The sequence below is a fragment of the Polypterus senegalus genome, chromosome 1 (assembly GCF_016835505.1).
Source record: "Polypterus senegalus isolate Bchr_013 chromosome 1, ASM1683550v1, whole genome shotgun sequence".
In the NCBI taxonomy this organism is placed as follows: domain Eukaryota; kingdom Metazoa; phylum Chordata; class Cladistia; order Polypteriformes; family Polypteridae; genus Polypterus; species Polypterus senegalus.
Window position 1 is genome coordinate 101277140 of NC_053154.1, and position 18290 is coordinate 101295429.

The window sequence follows — 18290 nt, forward strand, 5'->3', positions numbered from 1 at the left end:
CTAACCTGCATGTCTTTGGAAACCGAAGTACTTGGAGGAAAACCACGCAGACACGGGGAGAACATGCAAACTCCACGCAGGGAGGACCTGGAAAGCGAACTTGGGTCCCCTAACTGCAAGGCAGCAGTACTACCCACTGCGCCACCGTACTAAAATACATGCTTAATTATATTATAAATTCCAATTTCTGTGCATATTATATTCTAATTTCTGTGCTAAATTATCCAGTATGTGATTATATAAATATTTGTATAGATATTTTTTCATCCTGGCAGCTCTGAGCTGGACCCTATGTGTGAGTGAACCATGCGTTGGACTGGCATGCTGCCTCAGCATTCACTGCTGCCAGGATGGACTTCAGCCACCCCAATCCTGAAATGAATTAAAGGAGCTTAAGAATAAATAAATGAACATTAAACAGCCATGTACTTGTGAAATGCACTGGAATGATATACCCTATAAAAAGGCAATACATAATTAACTTTTAAAAATCTTTGTTCACACAGTAAGAGTGGGTTCAAATCCTGGATTGACCACTGCCTGTGTAGAGTTTGCATGTTCTCCCCATGTCTTTGGTTTTTTATTCCTACATCCCAAAACTGTGTGGTTTAGATAGATCGGGTACTTAAATTAGTGTGAAAGAGTACAGCTTGTGAAAGACTGGGACCCCATCTAGGATTAGTTCCTGCATTGCTTCTGATGTTGCCAAGATAGGCTCCGGCTCAAATGACTTTAAACTGCATTTGATTAAACAGGCTCTGAAATGAAAGGATGGATAGATGTTCAGGGGTACCAAATCACTGTTCAACTACACATTCAGCTGCATGGCTACCTTAAGCCTAGTTTTATATTCACTTGGTCATTCAGGCACTGATTGTGTCTCTCCACCTGGACCTTGACTGCTCTGACATTCAAACAATGTGGCCACAGTGACTCTTGCAGGGTAAACTTTCACATCCTGGGTGTCTGCCAGAGATCTTTTATGATTTGGGTTGGAGACTGAATGTCCACTTCTGATTGTTCAGTGCCCTCCTTCCTTGTGCTTGCTGCTCACATTAGAAGAGATGCCTCTCAGGGGAGCTCATTACCAAACTTCATCTGTCGTTCACGAACCCCAGGATGTGTTCACTCTTTTGTGATACTCTCACGGGACTGGCAACAAGATATTCATATTCCAGTCAGAGCATTAAGTAGACGGTGTTTGTGCCAGCCTTTTCAAGTAGATGACCAATGGGCGACTAATGTGTTAGGGGCTGCCACTCTTCACTGCTGCCTACCACTGCAACTTAAAAAGAGGTGAAATCTATGCCTTGAACGAAATGGGCATTCTGTGGACAAAACTGAAATGAGATCAAACACCAATGTCCTTGGGTGCCATCCTTGATTTATTTGAGGAAAAGTCCCTGTATGTCACCCTGTCCATGCAGCAGTCAGGCAGCAGTGAGCCCATCTTTCTACATGACCACTTATTTAAACTCCTGAATGTTAGAAATGAGTTAGTAGACTGAAGGTTTGCTTTTTTATGAAAAACCAGAGGAGACAATTTAGTTCATCAAGCCCATCAGGAGGCCCAGTAACTACACTGCTCAAAAAAATGAAGGGAACACTTAAATCACACATTGGATCTTGATGAATGAAATATTCAAGTGGAAAATCTTTACTGAGTAATACTGAGTAATTCATAGAGAACAAAATGATGTAACAACAGTCAGTGGAAACTAAAATCACCAACCCACTGAGGGCTGGATTCAACATCACACTAAAAATTAAACTCAAAAATTTAAATCACAGGCTGATCATCATGGTAACTCAGTAATGTGTATGGCCCCCACGTGCCTGTTTGCACTCCTGACCATGTCTGATGGTGGATGGTATCCTGGTGCATCTCCTTCCTAACCTGGATGGGGAATCAGTGAGCTCCTGGACAGTCTGTGGCACTAATTGGCAGTGTTGGATGCACCAAAACATAATGTCTCAGAGCTTCTCGATTGGATTCAGGTCTGAGGAATGTGTGGGCCAGTCAATGGCATCAATGCCTTCGTCATCCAGGAACTGCCTACACACTCTGGCCACATGAGGCCAGATATTGTCCTGCACAAAGAGGAGGAACGCATGGCCCACTGCATCAGCATAAGGTCTGACAATGGCTCTGAGGATTTCATCCCGGTACGTAACAGCAGTCAGGGTACAGTAACCTATCACAGGGACTCTCCAAGTATATGCCTCCTCAGACCATCATTGACCCACTGACAAACCATTCAAGCCACATAAAGTTCACCACGGCATCTCCAGACTTCACATCTGTCACATGTGCTCAATGTGGACCTACTCTCATCTATGAAGAGAACAGGCCACCATTGGTGAAGCTGCCAATTGTGGCATTCCCTGGCTAATGCCATTTGAGCTGCATGGTGATGGGTTGTGAGCACAGATCCCAACAGAGGACACCAGGCCATCATGCCACCCTCAATGAGTATGTTTCTGACAGTTTAGTCAGAAACATACACACCAGTAGCCAGCTGGAAGTCATTTTGTAGGGCTCTGGCAATGCTCCTCCTGTCCCTCCTCACACAAATGAGCAGATACCAGTTCTGCTGCTGGGTTGATACCCTTCTATGGCCCTGTCCAGGTCTCCCCGTGTAACGACCCATTTCCTGGTATCTCCTCCATGCTAATGAGACTGTGCTTAGGAGACACAGCAAACCTTCTTGTGACATTACATACAGATGTGCCATCCTGGAGGACCTCAACTGCCTGCGCAACCTGAATTGGCTTCAGGTACCGCTTTATGCTGCCAGTATTGTCAAGGACACTAGCAAAATGCAAAACTAGAGAAGAAGGATAAGGAGAGAGTAATTGTCTGTGGCCGCCACCTGCAAAACTTTTCCTTTTTTGGGGATCATCTTACTGTTGCCTGTCCAGTGCACCTGTTGTTACTTCATTTGCAACAAAGCAGGTGAAGTTGATCCACAATCGCTAATGTTTCCTAACTGGACAGATTGATAACCCTGAAGCTTAAATGACAAGGTGTTAGACTGTGATGATTAAGTATTGCCTTATTTTTTTGAGTGGTGTACATGCTTGCATATCTCATCCCATACTTTTCAAAAGCTATCAGTTTCCACTTCAGTTAGTAGATTGTTTGAGATTCCCAACACCCTTTGTTTTTTGTCTTCCATCTTAAATGCACTATGCAGCTACCAAAAGTCTTCTCAAGTATGCGATTTTCTACACAACTGAAAGACTTCATTTCCATACTTTATCTTAAGCTTTACAAAAAGGCAATCAAATACACTTACTGCAATGCCTTATGCATGAATGTTCAGACCTTAGTTCACCACAGGGTCCTTCAGAGGCTTCAGCACATGTTCTAATGTTAAAATGAATGTACTACATGACCCTGTATGTGTACTGCAGTCTACATTTACCACAAAGCATTCATGACCTCCAGCTGGACTGCTGAAGCTTCAGGTCAAGCTCTGCTACAAGCACTGTGTTAAATGTAATACCTGACACAGTCCTCCATTTGTATAGTATATCTTGATTGACCAAAATATATTCATCACCCAAAGTTGGACCTCCAAAGCCTCCTCACGCACTCTACCACAAAGCAAAATAATGAACTTTGTTTAAATGGCTCTCTGTGTGCACTGTAATTTGGCTTATCACTAAACATTCACAAAACTCTTGTGGACCACCAAAGTTTCATCACACATTCTACCAGAACACATCATTTTAAGCATATTACATGGCACTCCGTGTGTATGATTGGTCTTGATTTGGGTGGACCCAAATACATTCAATTTTCTATGTTGTGTCCTTAGCTGAAGGTCCTTTGCAGTTCCATAACTATGAGCTGGATGTGTACATCATCCTCTAAATAAATCCATAAACTCCATTATAACACAGTCACTTTCCTTGTACTGTTGCTTCTGTTTAACTGCAGAAGACCTGGGGCTTCATGCATAAACGGTGCATACGCACAAAAATGTTGCATATGAACGTTTATACGCTCAAATCGCGATCTATAAATCCTAAACTTGGTGTAAAGCCACGCACATTTTCACAGTAGCTCTAACCCTGGTGTATGCAAGTTCTCCGCTGGGTTTTGCAAACTGGCAGCACCCAGCGTCAAAGCAGTGCTACTGATCCTCTGTGGTTTCCCTATCTTTTTTAGATCCACATCCCTGACACGGCTTTATTAAGTACACTGAAACTAACTGCATATTGTTTATTAGTTTACGGCATCTGATTGTAATTAAATAACAATATAATGGTCCACGAAATGATCAAACTATTTTAAATACCATAACTGCTTTAGCGTTGTTATTCTCACTGCACCTTCTTCTTCTTTCAGCTGCTCCCGTTAGGGGTTGCCACAGCGGATCATCTTTTTCCATATTACTCTCACTGCACCACTCGGAGTATTTATATCACTGTATCTGAGTGAGGAATCAAACATCTACAGAAGCTGAGAAAGAGAATTATCGCTATACAGCATCAAGCACAATCTGCCTCAGCCATGCTGTCTAGTGAACTGCTCTCATACGGCAAACGCTTCAGAGCCTTTCCTGTACGGACCTCGCGGTTCAGAAACAGTTTCATCCCGTGAACTATAAACGCACTCAGTCAATCCATTAAGTGTAGAACTGTTTGTACTTATAAGTACAATTACCTCACTGTAAACTTGCACTACAGTTATAATATTGCACAACCTGAGCCACTTTATAAAGCGCAGATTTACATATGATGACGATATCATTTTTAAGATGAAATGCAGCAAAAAATGTTTATTATATTACACAGATAAAACTTTAACTTCACTTAAATAATCTATATTGTTAATAATTAAACATGTAAGGACACAGTGTCACACCGCTAGTGAGGAGCTTGCGCTCCTTTCACGGATTGTTCCTGCTTTGCGCTGTGTGCTTGCTGGGGCTGACACTGGAAGGATAGATGGAGGGAATAATTAAACAAGTACTGTACTACGAAGATATTTCAATGTTCCTTAAATGTTTTGAAGAATTGTCGTTGTAAGCTTACAGATGGCTTAACGTCTATTACAGAGCTGATTGTGTGGCGATTGGGTATTTGGAGAAAGAAAAGGAAGGACAAGAATTGGAGGTTAGTGCGTTTGAAAGAGACAGTACTGCTGCAATAAAGTATTTCATCGAAGGTCGGGCACGGCGCAGCAAGCATCTTGCGTGAGACATGAGCTATCACTGCGCCACTGTGTTTCCATGTTTGATAACATGCTTTAACTCCTATCATCATGAAAATGATATCACGTATACATCTCAGTATTTTAATTATTCAGAAAGCTGTAATATCACAAATATAATGGATTCTGTGTCCTGTCGGAGGAAGAGAAAGCCCAGAAGCACGTAGTGATTCACACACACAGAGCACATTGAAGATCAAATACAAAACAAAGCAGTTAATGTGCTACTTTAGTTATGATGGGATTTGAGAAACTAGTAAATTAAATGATTTTAAGATGAAGTTTATGATGTTCTACTTTAATGACAAAATAAACTACTTGATTAAAGTGGATATTTCGAGATTAAAGTTGACATTTCATGCTTTTTTTTCACTGTGTGCCAATTTTTTTTTCTCTGTACCCTAATAAGCTTTCATATGACACTCAGACGGTGGGCTACAACTCACCTTTTCACAGTGACTTTGATATGTGACAACTTCTTTTTTATTTCGGGTACTGTGCCACTTTGTGAACTTGAGCTTTTGAGTTTCTCCGACACGCTATATCACTCGATCAACTTCCTTTTGTTATTTACACCACTGTTCAAACCAACAAATAGTACGTTTTTCCTTTCCTCCACTTGGTATTCGCTGAAATTCTTCCATTTCCCCACTGTGCTTTTGCCATTGCCTTTTCACAGAACGCTGAGCTTAAGGGCTATTTATATTGATTTGCATATTCAAAGAGGCGTAATTCCAGGTGAAGTTGGGGCGGGACAGCAGCCATGTGCACATGCGTTACTTTTCACGCTGACTGGGATTTATGGAGCGGAAGAACGTGGAAGTTGGCGTTCACACAGATTTATGCATCTGGATTTTTTTGTGCGTACGAACATTTCCGCTTTTGTGCTTACACCATGTTATAATGTGAGTTATACGCACAGCGTTATACATGAGGCCCCTGATGATGACTTTAAACCCCATATTTGATCGTCATTGTTTCTGATTATATTTACTTGTCAGCCAGTAGTTACTTGCAAAGCTTTTTAATAAGGATGTGTGCATCTGCTCTCCATAGCAAGCCTTCTTACCCGTAGATGCTCTCCTCTAATTTTAGGCAGAACCCTGTTGATAAGTTGCACCCAGTGCTACCATTATAGGCTCCGGTACTTGAGACCCCGAATAGAATCAGGCAAGTTTGAGAATGTTGAGGTATGTCATGGATGCCAAGCACTTGTGCTGCTCCACCTAGAGACAAACGTACCCTACGGTATACTGTTGGATTTTCTAACACGTTGAGTTTATCCTCATAAGGATTCCCATTTATAAAACTGTGTGGATATGAGAGTGAAACTTTTATTTTTAAAACCGGGTGTATGAACATTTAAATGCAATTTACCATATAAAAAACATAATCACCTTGAGTATTTTACACACCTTGAACCCCACCCGATCGCCATGCTAAAGTAGCCACATTTGGACAATGCCCTTTAGCCTCATAGATATGCAATCATGATGCTGCAGACCTTCGGAGGCTGGTAGAGCAGCCTCCCACCTGATGCAGTGAGACCCCTCCACCTGCATTTGAGGAGTCCTATGGTGTACTCCACCACTGAGTGCACCAAGAACATTCATAGCATTGTAGCACCTCTGGGCGTCAGGGAATGGCAGAGGGTGCCAACTTGTAAGTTGGTATCCACTATCACCTGGCACATGTAATGACATGATTGCTGTTACAATGAATAGCACAGGCCATATGAAAAACTGAGGGTTCAGCCAATTACTTTACCAATAAGCCAGCCACCATGTACAGCACCATCAGTAAGTCATCTGCCAAGGCGTCTTTGTTTCAAAATAAATGAATCATGGTTTGGCCCAGGCCAACAAGCCATGACATTTGTAACGTTTATCTTGGCATCACAGATGACTTGTATGTTGATGAAATTTTACTGTCTATGGTTAACAAAAGCAGCGTCATTCTCACTAGGTGCCGATATTGCAATATGAGTGCAATCAGCTCCAGTTTCATCAGGAGAAACCGACACTGTCGCAAATTGCTTTTTAACTTTGGACTGTACACCCATACCATACGGAAACTGAATGAAGCGCCTTATCAGTTGCTTTATGGTTTCCAGCAGAGCGGGCACGACGGAGTTAAAGCTTGATTGAGATATTCCTGACCTAACAACCAGTTCCCTCTAGTAGATGCCTGCTGCCAAAATGCCAGCCATTGTTCAAACCCCAATATGAATAGGTGGAGCTCAATTTCAGACAGTCTGTTTATCAAATGCTTGGCCCAACTTAGTACATAGTACATAGTTCCAAGAAAATGGCTCATAATCCAGTTATTAATCAGTTATCATTATCATTTAATCAATCAGTTTATCAGAATCCAGTCATTATGGGTAACAAATCCTGTCTGTCCCTAAATCTCATTCCCTTTGCATGTGACCATTTGCGTAGTCTTCAAGCAGGGCAAAACATGCCATGTTGTGTCAAACCACAAGGCTATGAATAGGCTGTAGAGTGTGATATTTACAGCTTTCTGTACATAGGGAATGAATCACACTTTGGTTTTTATTTAATGCAGTTATTGACAACAAGTGACTACATTGATTTCTAATCCTGAGAAGTGACAACAGGTAACCGATAAAAACTAAGAAGAAAACTAAAAAGTTCTTCAGTGCAACTATGCAGCATTGGCCACCTTAAAAGGGAGCTAAAATACAGTCTGAACATCACATTAATCACTTTGGAGGTTTAATATATTTGGCATGTTAATGCACATTATATTAACATCTCAGTGATATGAGCTGTTATGTGTGTGAGTTGTCATTTAGTCAGTATGGTTGCATTTCCCTACTTGATCAAGGGCGTCATCATTTTTCACTTTTTCCAAAATGTTGCATAAAGATACACAAGTTCTCCCCTAAAGATTTCTTTTCTATACTTTTCCACAGAAAGCGGTGTGTGCATATTTCAGGCCTCTTTTTTGCGCGTACGCAATATTTATAAATCTGATTTTAGGTGGTCCTCTGAAGTTTTGACACAATGAGCTGGATGTGTACATCATCCTTCAACTCCTACACTGTAATGCAGACATTTGCCTTCTTCTGTTGCGTCTGCTTGACTGGCAGTACACCTGATGAAGTCATGAAGACCGCTCACGCTGTAGCTGAGCTAAATAATCTGTCTATAGAATCAGATCTGTCGATATCTTTGAATTAGGTTCCCACCTGGCCTTCCCTGTCTAGGACCAATTGGGTTTTTTTAAGTACATTTTATTTCAAAATACAAACCTGTACAAAAAACTATTTGCAAATTACATCACTGCAATTAAACAGTTTCTTGCATATAAACATCACATTTTCTTCACTCTCCCAACACTAGAAAGCACATCAATCCACCAGTTCCTTCCAACTCTCTTTGCTAGCAGCAAACCCCCACTGTTCAATGTCTCTTTGAACCCTTCATCTTATCTTTTACAGCACCCACAATTGAATAAACACTAGCTGTCTTTTGAAATGCTCCAGAACTCAAGTGTCACATCCACCCTCCCCGCTAACCAACTATTATTGAACCCACCTGTTTTATCTTGGTAGAGTAATATATAAATTGCTCTACTTTCCCCTATTGTATTATTAATATGTAGCCTTAGAATCCCTAATCTCACAGACTTACCACTGTTTATAAGATATTATTTTATATAACTTATCCCCACCTTCCCTTCTATATCTATAACCTCAGGCAATTAGATGTAGTAAAAACCCAAGCAGGAGTTAAGTTACACATAAAATAATGTATTACTGATAATATTCATAAATAATAACAAAATGCAAAGTACATTTGAATATTGACAACCATACAACCTGATAAAATGGTGATGTGTAATTCAGGTGGCACACAGACTTGCAGTTACTTAAAATGTCTCTAGTTAAGGCATCGTTGGTGCTCAGCTTTCAGCCACATGTCTGTTCAATATGGCTGCTGAGCTGTGCTCTTCATTGTGTTGTCTTCATCATCACAGGTTAGCAAGAGAGATGCTTCTTCATCATATGTTGGTTAGAGAGAGAGAATGTGGTTGAGCAAGAAAATTTATAGGTTTTCTGTCCAACCCTCCAGCCAATCCAGACAGCCATATCTCAGACCAATGGGTGAAATAGATCATCTTATCTCCTGCCCCAAGACCATATGTTAAACACCCTGGCTTTGTGTGGGGGATGAGACAAAGACTTTAGCAAAGAAACACTCGCCAAACTGGTTTAAGACACATCCCCCAAATCCTGCCGTAAAATTACAAAGAAAAGTCGTAAACGGGTGGGGGTTGAAAAATACGAATGCCTCTCACCAAAGTAACACTAAATTACATTGCTTTGCTTGGATTACAAATAAAGACATAGAAAACATTTATCAAGTTATATACAAAATCTTACATCACAACACCACCCAACCCAATTCAGGTGAATGGTGGCCAGTGCCCACTCCAGCAGCAATGGGCGTGAAACAGTAACTGTACAAGTGTTGTGGCAGTGGTAGTAACATTAACAAGTGTACAAATTCTTACTTGCATGTCCAACCTCAGTCATAATGCAGGTGCCACCATGAGTGGCAGCCTATCCAGCAACTCCGTGTACGACTTTATTTTTCTACCTTTTTCTCTATTTTACTGATCACTTTTCGTATTTTACTGATCACTCTTATCACTTTCTTTTATGTGGACTCGTTCCCTGGACACTTTTTACTACTTTTTACTACTTTTGTGAATTTCCCCTTGGGATTAATAAAGTATCTATCTATCTATCTATCTATCTATCTATCTATCTATCTATCTATCTATCTATCTATCTATCTATCTATCTATCTATCTATCTATCTATCTAACTAAAATGGATCACATTGTCAGGGTGAAAAGGAATCAAATACAGAACTTCCTTTTATCTCATACTAGCCGTCAACCTGTGGCTTTGCCCGTGTAGTAGTGAAACAGTACAGTGACTGCACACCATACAAAAACTGAATATAATGCCTTATTGGTCTGTTAATGGCTTTTAGCACAATAGGCATGACAGAGAAAGGCTTGGCCGAGATATCCCTGACCTGACAGCCAGTTCACTGAGAAGCTGAAATAAACTGGGAAAACAAGCTCAACATGTAGCATTGGCCCCATTTGAAAAGGAGCTAAAATGAGGTCAGCGCATCATCGTGTTTGAGGTGTGATATGTTTGTTACATTAATGCACATAATAATGTAAAGTTATGTTGTCACTTAGAGGTTACATTAGAGGAGTAAATAGTTAATATATTAATATATATATTGTAATGGGTGGCCGGTTTTCATATTCCGGCCCTCACGCCCAGGACGCCAGGAGGAGCTCTCCCGAGAGCATGTACGCACCCTGAATTCCAGCAGGGCCTCATGGACTATGTAGTTTTTATGCACAGCCCTGCTGGATACCTTGGGGGCCACTGGGAGTCGCTGTCAGGAGGCCAGTGGACTCTTTGGCGCACTATGACCCGGAAGTTCGTCACAGGAAGAGCGACGGGCTTCCGGGGTGAGGAAAAGCATTGTTTACCCAGACCCGGAAGGAATAAGGACTTGTGGACTGTTGGATTGGGAACACTTCCGGGTCGGGGAATATAAACGGACTGAGGGAGCTCCCAGACGACAAGCTGAGCTAGGTGGTAGGAGGGCAACGCGTCTGGGAGTGGAGGATTGTGATTTATTGGATTGGTTATTGTTTAGTGAGAATAGTGGAGTGGTGGTGCTTTGTGCACTTAATTATTATAATAAATAATAACTATTGGACTTTTACCTGGTGTTTGGCATGGTACCTGTGGGTTCAAGGGGACACTAGCGCCCCCTACTGAGACTATATATATATATATATATATATATATATATATATATATATATATATATATATATAGTGGCAGACTGCCAGGCCCTAACCCACCTCGACGCCTCGATAATGGAAGGACTGGGGGAAGAGAGCTTTTTATGGCATCTATCTTCCCCGGAATGCTAGCAGGCTGCCCCCCTGGCTTGCAGCAGGGGATCATGGGTTTGGAGGAAAGAAGCGCAAACCTGCTGTGGCCCATGGTCACTGCCACAGTGTCTGTGTGATCTGAAAAAAATTACTTATCCTGCCCAACAGAAAAGAAAGCACAATATGTAAACAAGTGAACTCTTTAACAGCAGTATAATAAATAAGGGTTGTTTGCCTGTAACTGTGTATCGCATTATTTTAGGAGATCCCAGCATTGTTCTCTTTTTCATGAAGGGGCACTCTAAACTGATTATCAAAGACACAAGAGTTTTAGTTTTATTTCAAGAGTTTCCCTGCTTGTGTATAGTCTGGTTTTGGGTGGCAGTGCAGCCGCAGCCGCAGATATCCTGTTGGTGCCCTCTAGTGTTAAGCATAGGCCAGAACAGCAAGTAGATATCTGCCACAGATCTCAGAGCCCAAAACACATCAGCTTGAGCTTTCTTGTGTAGACAGGCAGTGCCATATCTTACCTGCCCAGTGTCCCTCTGCAAACAGCCCTTTCCAGCAATATTCTGACCTCTCTGCTGCCCGATGTCATCTTCTTAATATAACAACAAAATTGTTGTTTGTTTTTGCAGGCATGATGTCATCAACTGCCCATCTCCTGATTGGCTTTTTCTGCCACTTACTGTGCCCTCTGGTGTCAAGTCACATACCAGATGGGATCCCTGAGGCAAGGTCAGCCTTTTCAGTGGCTAGGACCAACAGCATGGAGGGAGGCCCCAAAATGGTGGTGACCTTCGACAAGGTTTATGTAAACATTGGCAACGACTTTGATGCCAAAACAGGAGTGTTCCGGTGCCGCATTCCTGGGGCCTACTACTTTTCCTTTACAGTGGGCAAGTTTCCTAGAAAAAATCTGTCAGTAATGCTGATGAAAAACAAGAATGAGGTTCAAGTCATTGTGTATGATGAGCATAATGGAAAAGACAGGAAGGTTCAAAGTCAAAGTGCCATGCTTCAGCTTGACTTTGGTGACACAGTGTGGTTGCGCCTGCATGGAGATCCAAAATATGCCCTGTACAGCAACACGGGACCATACACCACCTTCAATGGCTACCTGATTTACCCCAATACCTACTCGAGTTTCACAAACAGCCTGAGCTCCAAGGAGGTTCTTGAACCACATTTGGCTAGCCTCCAATCATCCTGCTTACGGCAGGACAGCGGCTGCCAGAATGTGTTGTCTGACCAGCCAGAGGATGAGCCCTCAGAGGAAGAAGAAGAGGAGGACCCCCGGTCTGCGTTCTCAGTGGCTCGGACCCAGAGCATAGTTGGACAGGACCAGGAGAAGTTAAAGCACGAGCCCATCACCTTTGACACAGAATTTGTTAACATTGGCAATGACTTCAACACTTCCGCTGGAGTGTTTACATGTCGCATTTCAGGCGCCTATTACTTCTCGTTTACTGTTGGAAAGCTTCCACACAAGATGATGTCAGTGAAGCTTATGAAGAACCACCTAGAAGTTCAGGCAATGATCTATGATGACAGTCATTCTAAAAGAAGAGAGATGCAGAGTCAGAGCTTGATGCTGTCGCTGAACCGAGGGGACACCATCTGGCTATATAGCCACCAACACGATGGCTATGGGGCCTATAGCAACCACGGCAAGTACATCACCTTCACCGGATTTCTGGTGTACCAGCAGCCAGCTCCACATAACCCACCAACTGCCAAAAGGCAGCTCTGAAAAGTTGTGGGGCTTGAAGACATTCCGAGTGTCTGAATTTTTTCTTCTTGAGTACATTGTCTAAGTTGTGAGGAACTTTCGTTTTCAAAAGTGAGACGCATGACAAAGATTTGAATGTTCTATCCATCCTGCTTTCTGGAAACAAGCAGTTTGTTCAATGGAGTATTAGCAAAAAGCACCTGTGGCAGACTCTCCTAGGCTCTGGAGATGACTACTGAACCTTCACTTCAGCCATTTTCTAACAGACAGCTTCATGACTTCAGCTTCATGATCACTTTATACAGCAGATGGAGATCCTCACATGCAGCACTTCAATGCACTCATAGTGTGTGGTTCTGATACAGGAAGGTCAACACAAGTTTCACCACATGGAGAACATCATCCATACTGAACTGCAAATGAATCATTACAGGCTCCAACACAGAACTGCACCTCTTAATGCTCAGTAGGTGTTCCTTCACAAGGAGGAGCTCTGAGGCTTCATTGGCTGGTCTACTACAAGGAAATGTACTCACCAGATATTCCTTCTCTGAACATCTCCACTAGGAAGGGGCTCATAAACTTCATTATATGCTCTAGCACAAGACATTATAATTAACTTATTACATAGCCAGCTGTGTGTGGTAGATCTTCATTCTCCACAGCATATTCATCGCCTTAAATTATCATTTGCTTTACTACAGGGCACACTAATGAACTTACTACATGGCCTTCTGTTTGCATGGTTGGTCTAGATCAACTACAGAATGTTCAAAACCTCCAGGAGGACCTCTGAAACTTCCTTATATGTTTTACAAGAAGGCACCATTTTGAAAATATCACATATTCCACTGCGAGTATGGTAGGTTTCATTTCACCATATGTTCAACACCTATAGGTGGACTCAGAAGGCACCATTCTGAACTTATTACTCAGCTCACTGTAAACCTTAACTCAGCTAAATGCATTCGTTTTCTTAAGAAGGAACTCTACCACATGTTCTAAAACTAGGCACTATAATTAACTTATTGCACAACTCACTGTGTGTACAATACACCTTGATTCACCACATGTTAATCACCTTAATTGATCACACGGTTTTCTACAGGGTCCTACAATTAACCTATTCTTTGTTCACATTCAGCCCAGATTCATCAAAATCTGTTCAAAATCTTTAGGAGGAACCTCCAAGGCTTCATCACATGTTCCAACACAATAAGAATTATACTGATATTGCATTGATCTGTAAATGTATTGCAAGTCTTGGTTCACAATGCTTCAACCACCAGTAGTTCTAGGCGCCCCACCAAAATTTTACTATATGCTCTTCACGAAGGCACAATTCTGAACTTATTACACAGCCCTTTGTGTTTAGGGTAGGTCTAAATTCACCATATTATGTTCAAAACTTTTTTACCTCCAAAGCTCCATCGTGTGTTCTAGCACTATAATGAACATATTGCATGGATTGGTACTGTATATGTATTGCAAGTCTTCATTTACCACAGACTTATTGTGCATGACCACTGAATCTTCGCCTCATGTTCTAAAGTGATGATCCATTGGTTATTACACAAACATGGTCCCCCATGTGCAAGCTAGATCTTGATGCACGGGAATATGTCCAATGCCTAAAGAAGGGCCTCTAAAGCCTCATTACAATGCAGTAAAAGGTGGCACTGATTTGAAGATTTCATTGCCTTATGTTATCACGTGCTTTACAGTAAGGCACTCTAATGAACTTACAATGTCCTCTGTATGGATGTTTAGGATTTATTCACCACAGTGTCCTTCCAAGGAATTTGAGCACATGCTCTAAAACACTATAATGAATTTATGATTTATGTATACTGTAAGTCTTCATTTACTACAAAGCATTCCCAAACTCCAACAGGACTACTGAGACTTCAAGTCTTGATTAATCACAAGCATTATATAAAATTGTATATATTACATGGTCATCTATGTGTCTACAGTACTACTTAATTAACCATAATATGTTTATCACCTAATGGAGAACCTCCAGAGTCTATTCACACACTTTACCACAAGCCACTATGTTAAACTTTTTAAATGGCTCTCTGTACAGTATGTATTATAGATTTGATTAACCATAATGCACTCACCACCTTGGTGAACCACCAAAGTGTCATCACAAAGCCTATCAGAAGAAACCAATTTCAAGTTATTGAATGACCCTCCTTATGTATGGTTGGGTTTGATTCAGCACTTCTAGGTGGAGTAGCAACATTTCATTACATTTTCTAATGCTTTGAGTTCATCTTCACCAGGAGGTCATCTGAAGTTCTAACAATAAACTGGGCTCATCCTTGGGCTTCCCTACAATGCAGTCACTTTCCTTCTACTGTTGCATCTGCTTGACTGGTAGTTAGCCTGATGAAGTGCTAAAATCAGAAGTGTGCACATTGACCACTATGTAATCTGTACATGCTTCTGAGTAAATTAAATTAGCGGCCAGTGATTACTTGTAGAGATGTGTAGATTTGCTCTCCCTATTAGGCTGTCTTAGCAGAAGACATATGCTGCTCTAATTTTAAGCAGAACCCTGTTGGGAAGCTGCACCCATTACTGCCAGTACAAGCTTTGGCACCTGAGACCCTGAACAGAATCAGGCAGGTTATTGAGAATGATGTGGTATGTCATGGATGTTAAGCATTCGTGCTGCTCCACCTAGTGACAGAAGTGCACTACCGTGGACTTTTGTAAGGCCAAACCATATTGTACTATAGTTGGAAACAAAGCTTAGCTGGCCTTGATAGAAATGAACAGCACATTCAAAGCCCAAAAAGCAGCCATACTTTATGCACTTGTGCTTTGTGTTTGTGTGTGACCAAGCTAACTACAATAGCAGCGTGAGGTGACATAAATCATGAGAATTGAGAGATCTAACCATTATCACAGAAGCCTTCTAAAGTCAAAGTCATGTCTTGTTAAAAAATAAATAAAAATTCAGGAAGAAGGTGACACTGTGGGGACAAGATGGCGACTCCAAACTGGCCTCTCTTAGCAGGAGCAGGTGTGCCCCTTATTACTGCCACGCAGTAATAGAAAAAGCAAGTACTGAAAATGGATAAACATTTCATAAAGATGTGAAGAGATTGAATTATTATCTTAGCCTAATACAACATTTTCAAGCCCGCTATTTAAGCTGTTTAATCAGTTTAATAGGAACTGTTAAAAATAAACCTTACCTAATGATGGAAATGTTACTTTTCCATAGAATCCCAAAGAATACTTTTTAGTTTTATTTCACTATAAAAATGAAACAGATGTCACCAAAGCCACCTTTGACTACAGAAGGACTGCTTATTCCTGCCTCTGGGGGGCTATGGTGGTGACAGGTTTTATTCAACTAATTCCTGATCTTATATGAAAATCTAATGTTATTTCAATTAAACATGCGGCTAATTCACAGTTTAGTCTTTTACATAACATCCATAAATTTAGTTAATCTAGCTCAGGATTCCAGGAGGCTGAAGCCTAACGTGGCAGCAATTGGCAAAAGTCAGAAACCAGCCCTGGCCACAGTGCCCCATAGTCCACCACTGGGCCCACTCAAACATAAAGCCAATTTTAAAAACTCTAATTACTTAAATGCATGTCTTTTGTGATATAAGAGGAAAAACAGAATTCCAGGAAGAAAAACCATCCAGACATGAAGAGAACAGGCAATCCATATACTGTAGGTGTAGAACTGTAACCCATGAGGCAGAAGTGCTAATCCCTGTGCTACCCTGCCACCCTAATTTGCATGTGGGTTTATTCACTTCTAGAGGAATTTAATAAGTAGGCCTCAACATGGCAATCATTCATTTCAGATTGTCTCAGATATTTAAAAGGTGACTTGCTAACAATCAAACAATTGGACACAGCATGGAAGTTGTTGCCTCTCTTTAGTATTCATTCATTGTCATTTGCACTGGTCTTATTTTTGTCAATATCCACTATTTAATTACACTTAAAAGGGCAAAATGCATAGCAAATATATATATAAAAATACTTTTTAAAAACCATGCTTATATTAAGTTAAAAACTGTACTAAAAAGTAAAAAATAAGTCTCTCATACATCACTCGTAAAATAAAAGCGTGGGGACTTTTGCTAAGATTTTAAGAAGTGTTTTTTGAATGTTGATTGATGAAAAGCGCCCACGCTTTTATTTTACGAGTGATGTATGAGAGACTTATTTTTACTTTTTAGTACACTTTTTAACTTAATATAAGCTTGGTTTTTAAAAAGTAATTTTTTATATATACTGTATATTATTTTCAACTTTTTAGTCTTGGGTTTGTTTTAGTTTAATTTTGTAATCAATATTTTAACACTTCCTTTAATATTTCTATCTGTTACTAGCACCATGTATTGGTGAACTCTTTAACTATTCTTCATATGAAAATTTCATTTCTTAATTAACATGGATTAATTAGTGAAACTGATTATTGATTCAAGTATTGCCATCGGAAGTGAGTAAGTGTGCAAACTTTCAAGTCATTTGGACAATAGGAAGTGAGTTAAATATCGATTACAAGATTTGTACCAGACAACAAAACAGGTGAAGTTAAAAGAAGTGTGGTAATAATAATAATTCAAAAGTTATGAAGATGAAAATGTAAACAAAAAGACATTAGCGAATTAAAATCTCATTTTAATGACACAAAATGTCACACATTGTCTTTCTGATTACAGGATGAGAGCAGAAGAAAGTCGGATTATCAAGCAAGACATTAATTAGAGGTATTAATTATCAAGGTATCCAAAAATGGGCAGCCAATAGACACAGGGGGGCAAATAATAATGAATACCGGCCAGAGGCAGCTACTTCACTGTCAGTGTCACTTGTGTGGTCAGTAGCAAGCAGCGGCCTAAACAACCAAGGCACCTCAATGCAAATATGACCAAATTATGAAAACCTGATAGACTGATAGAGCTGAAAAGCAGATAGATAGATAGATAGATAGATAGATAGATAGATAGATAGATAGATAGATAAGGCACTATATGATAGATAGATAGATAGATAGATAGATAGATAGATAGATAGATAGATAGATAGATAGATAGACAAGGCGCAATATAATAGATAGATAGATAGATAGATAGATAGATAGATAGATAGATAGATAGATAGATAGATAGACTTTATTGATCATTAAGTTGGAACTTATCTTGCTCCTGCAGCAAGGAATATTGTCCCTATACCAATGCATCCATTCACACTGGCAAGAGTGAACATGGGAACAATGGCAGGACAGATTATAAGATCTACAGGCTAAAGAGAATCCTACAGATTGTTGGAATGAGTTAATGCTCAGGGAAGATGGCGAATACCAGTCAGTCATGATGACCTGTA

The 18290-nt window shown here is 40.6% G+C and overlaps 1 protein-coding gene across 2 annotated transcripts in view; it reads left to right on the forward strand.

Annotated features, from left to right (window-relative positions):
• Nucleotides 1-16983, forward strand: part of c1qtnf4 (C1q and TNF related 4) — a 34963-nt gene extending 17980 nt beyond the window's left edge. For both annotated transcript variants that reach the window (XM_039754269.1, XM_039754260.1), the window contains exon 2: nucleotides 11827-16983. In XM_039754269.1, the coding sequence (XP_039610203.1) occupies nucleotides 11829-12941 (1113 nt within the window). In that variant the 5' untranslated portion in view covers nucleotides 11827-11828 and the 3' untranslated portion in view covers nucleotides 12942-16983. The remainder of the gene's footprint in view (nucleotides 1-11826) is intronic.
• Nucleotides 16984-18290: the final 1307 nt, after the last annotated feature.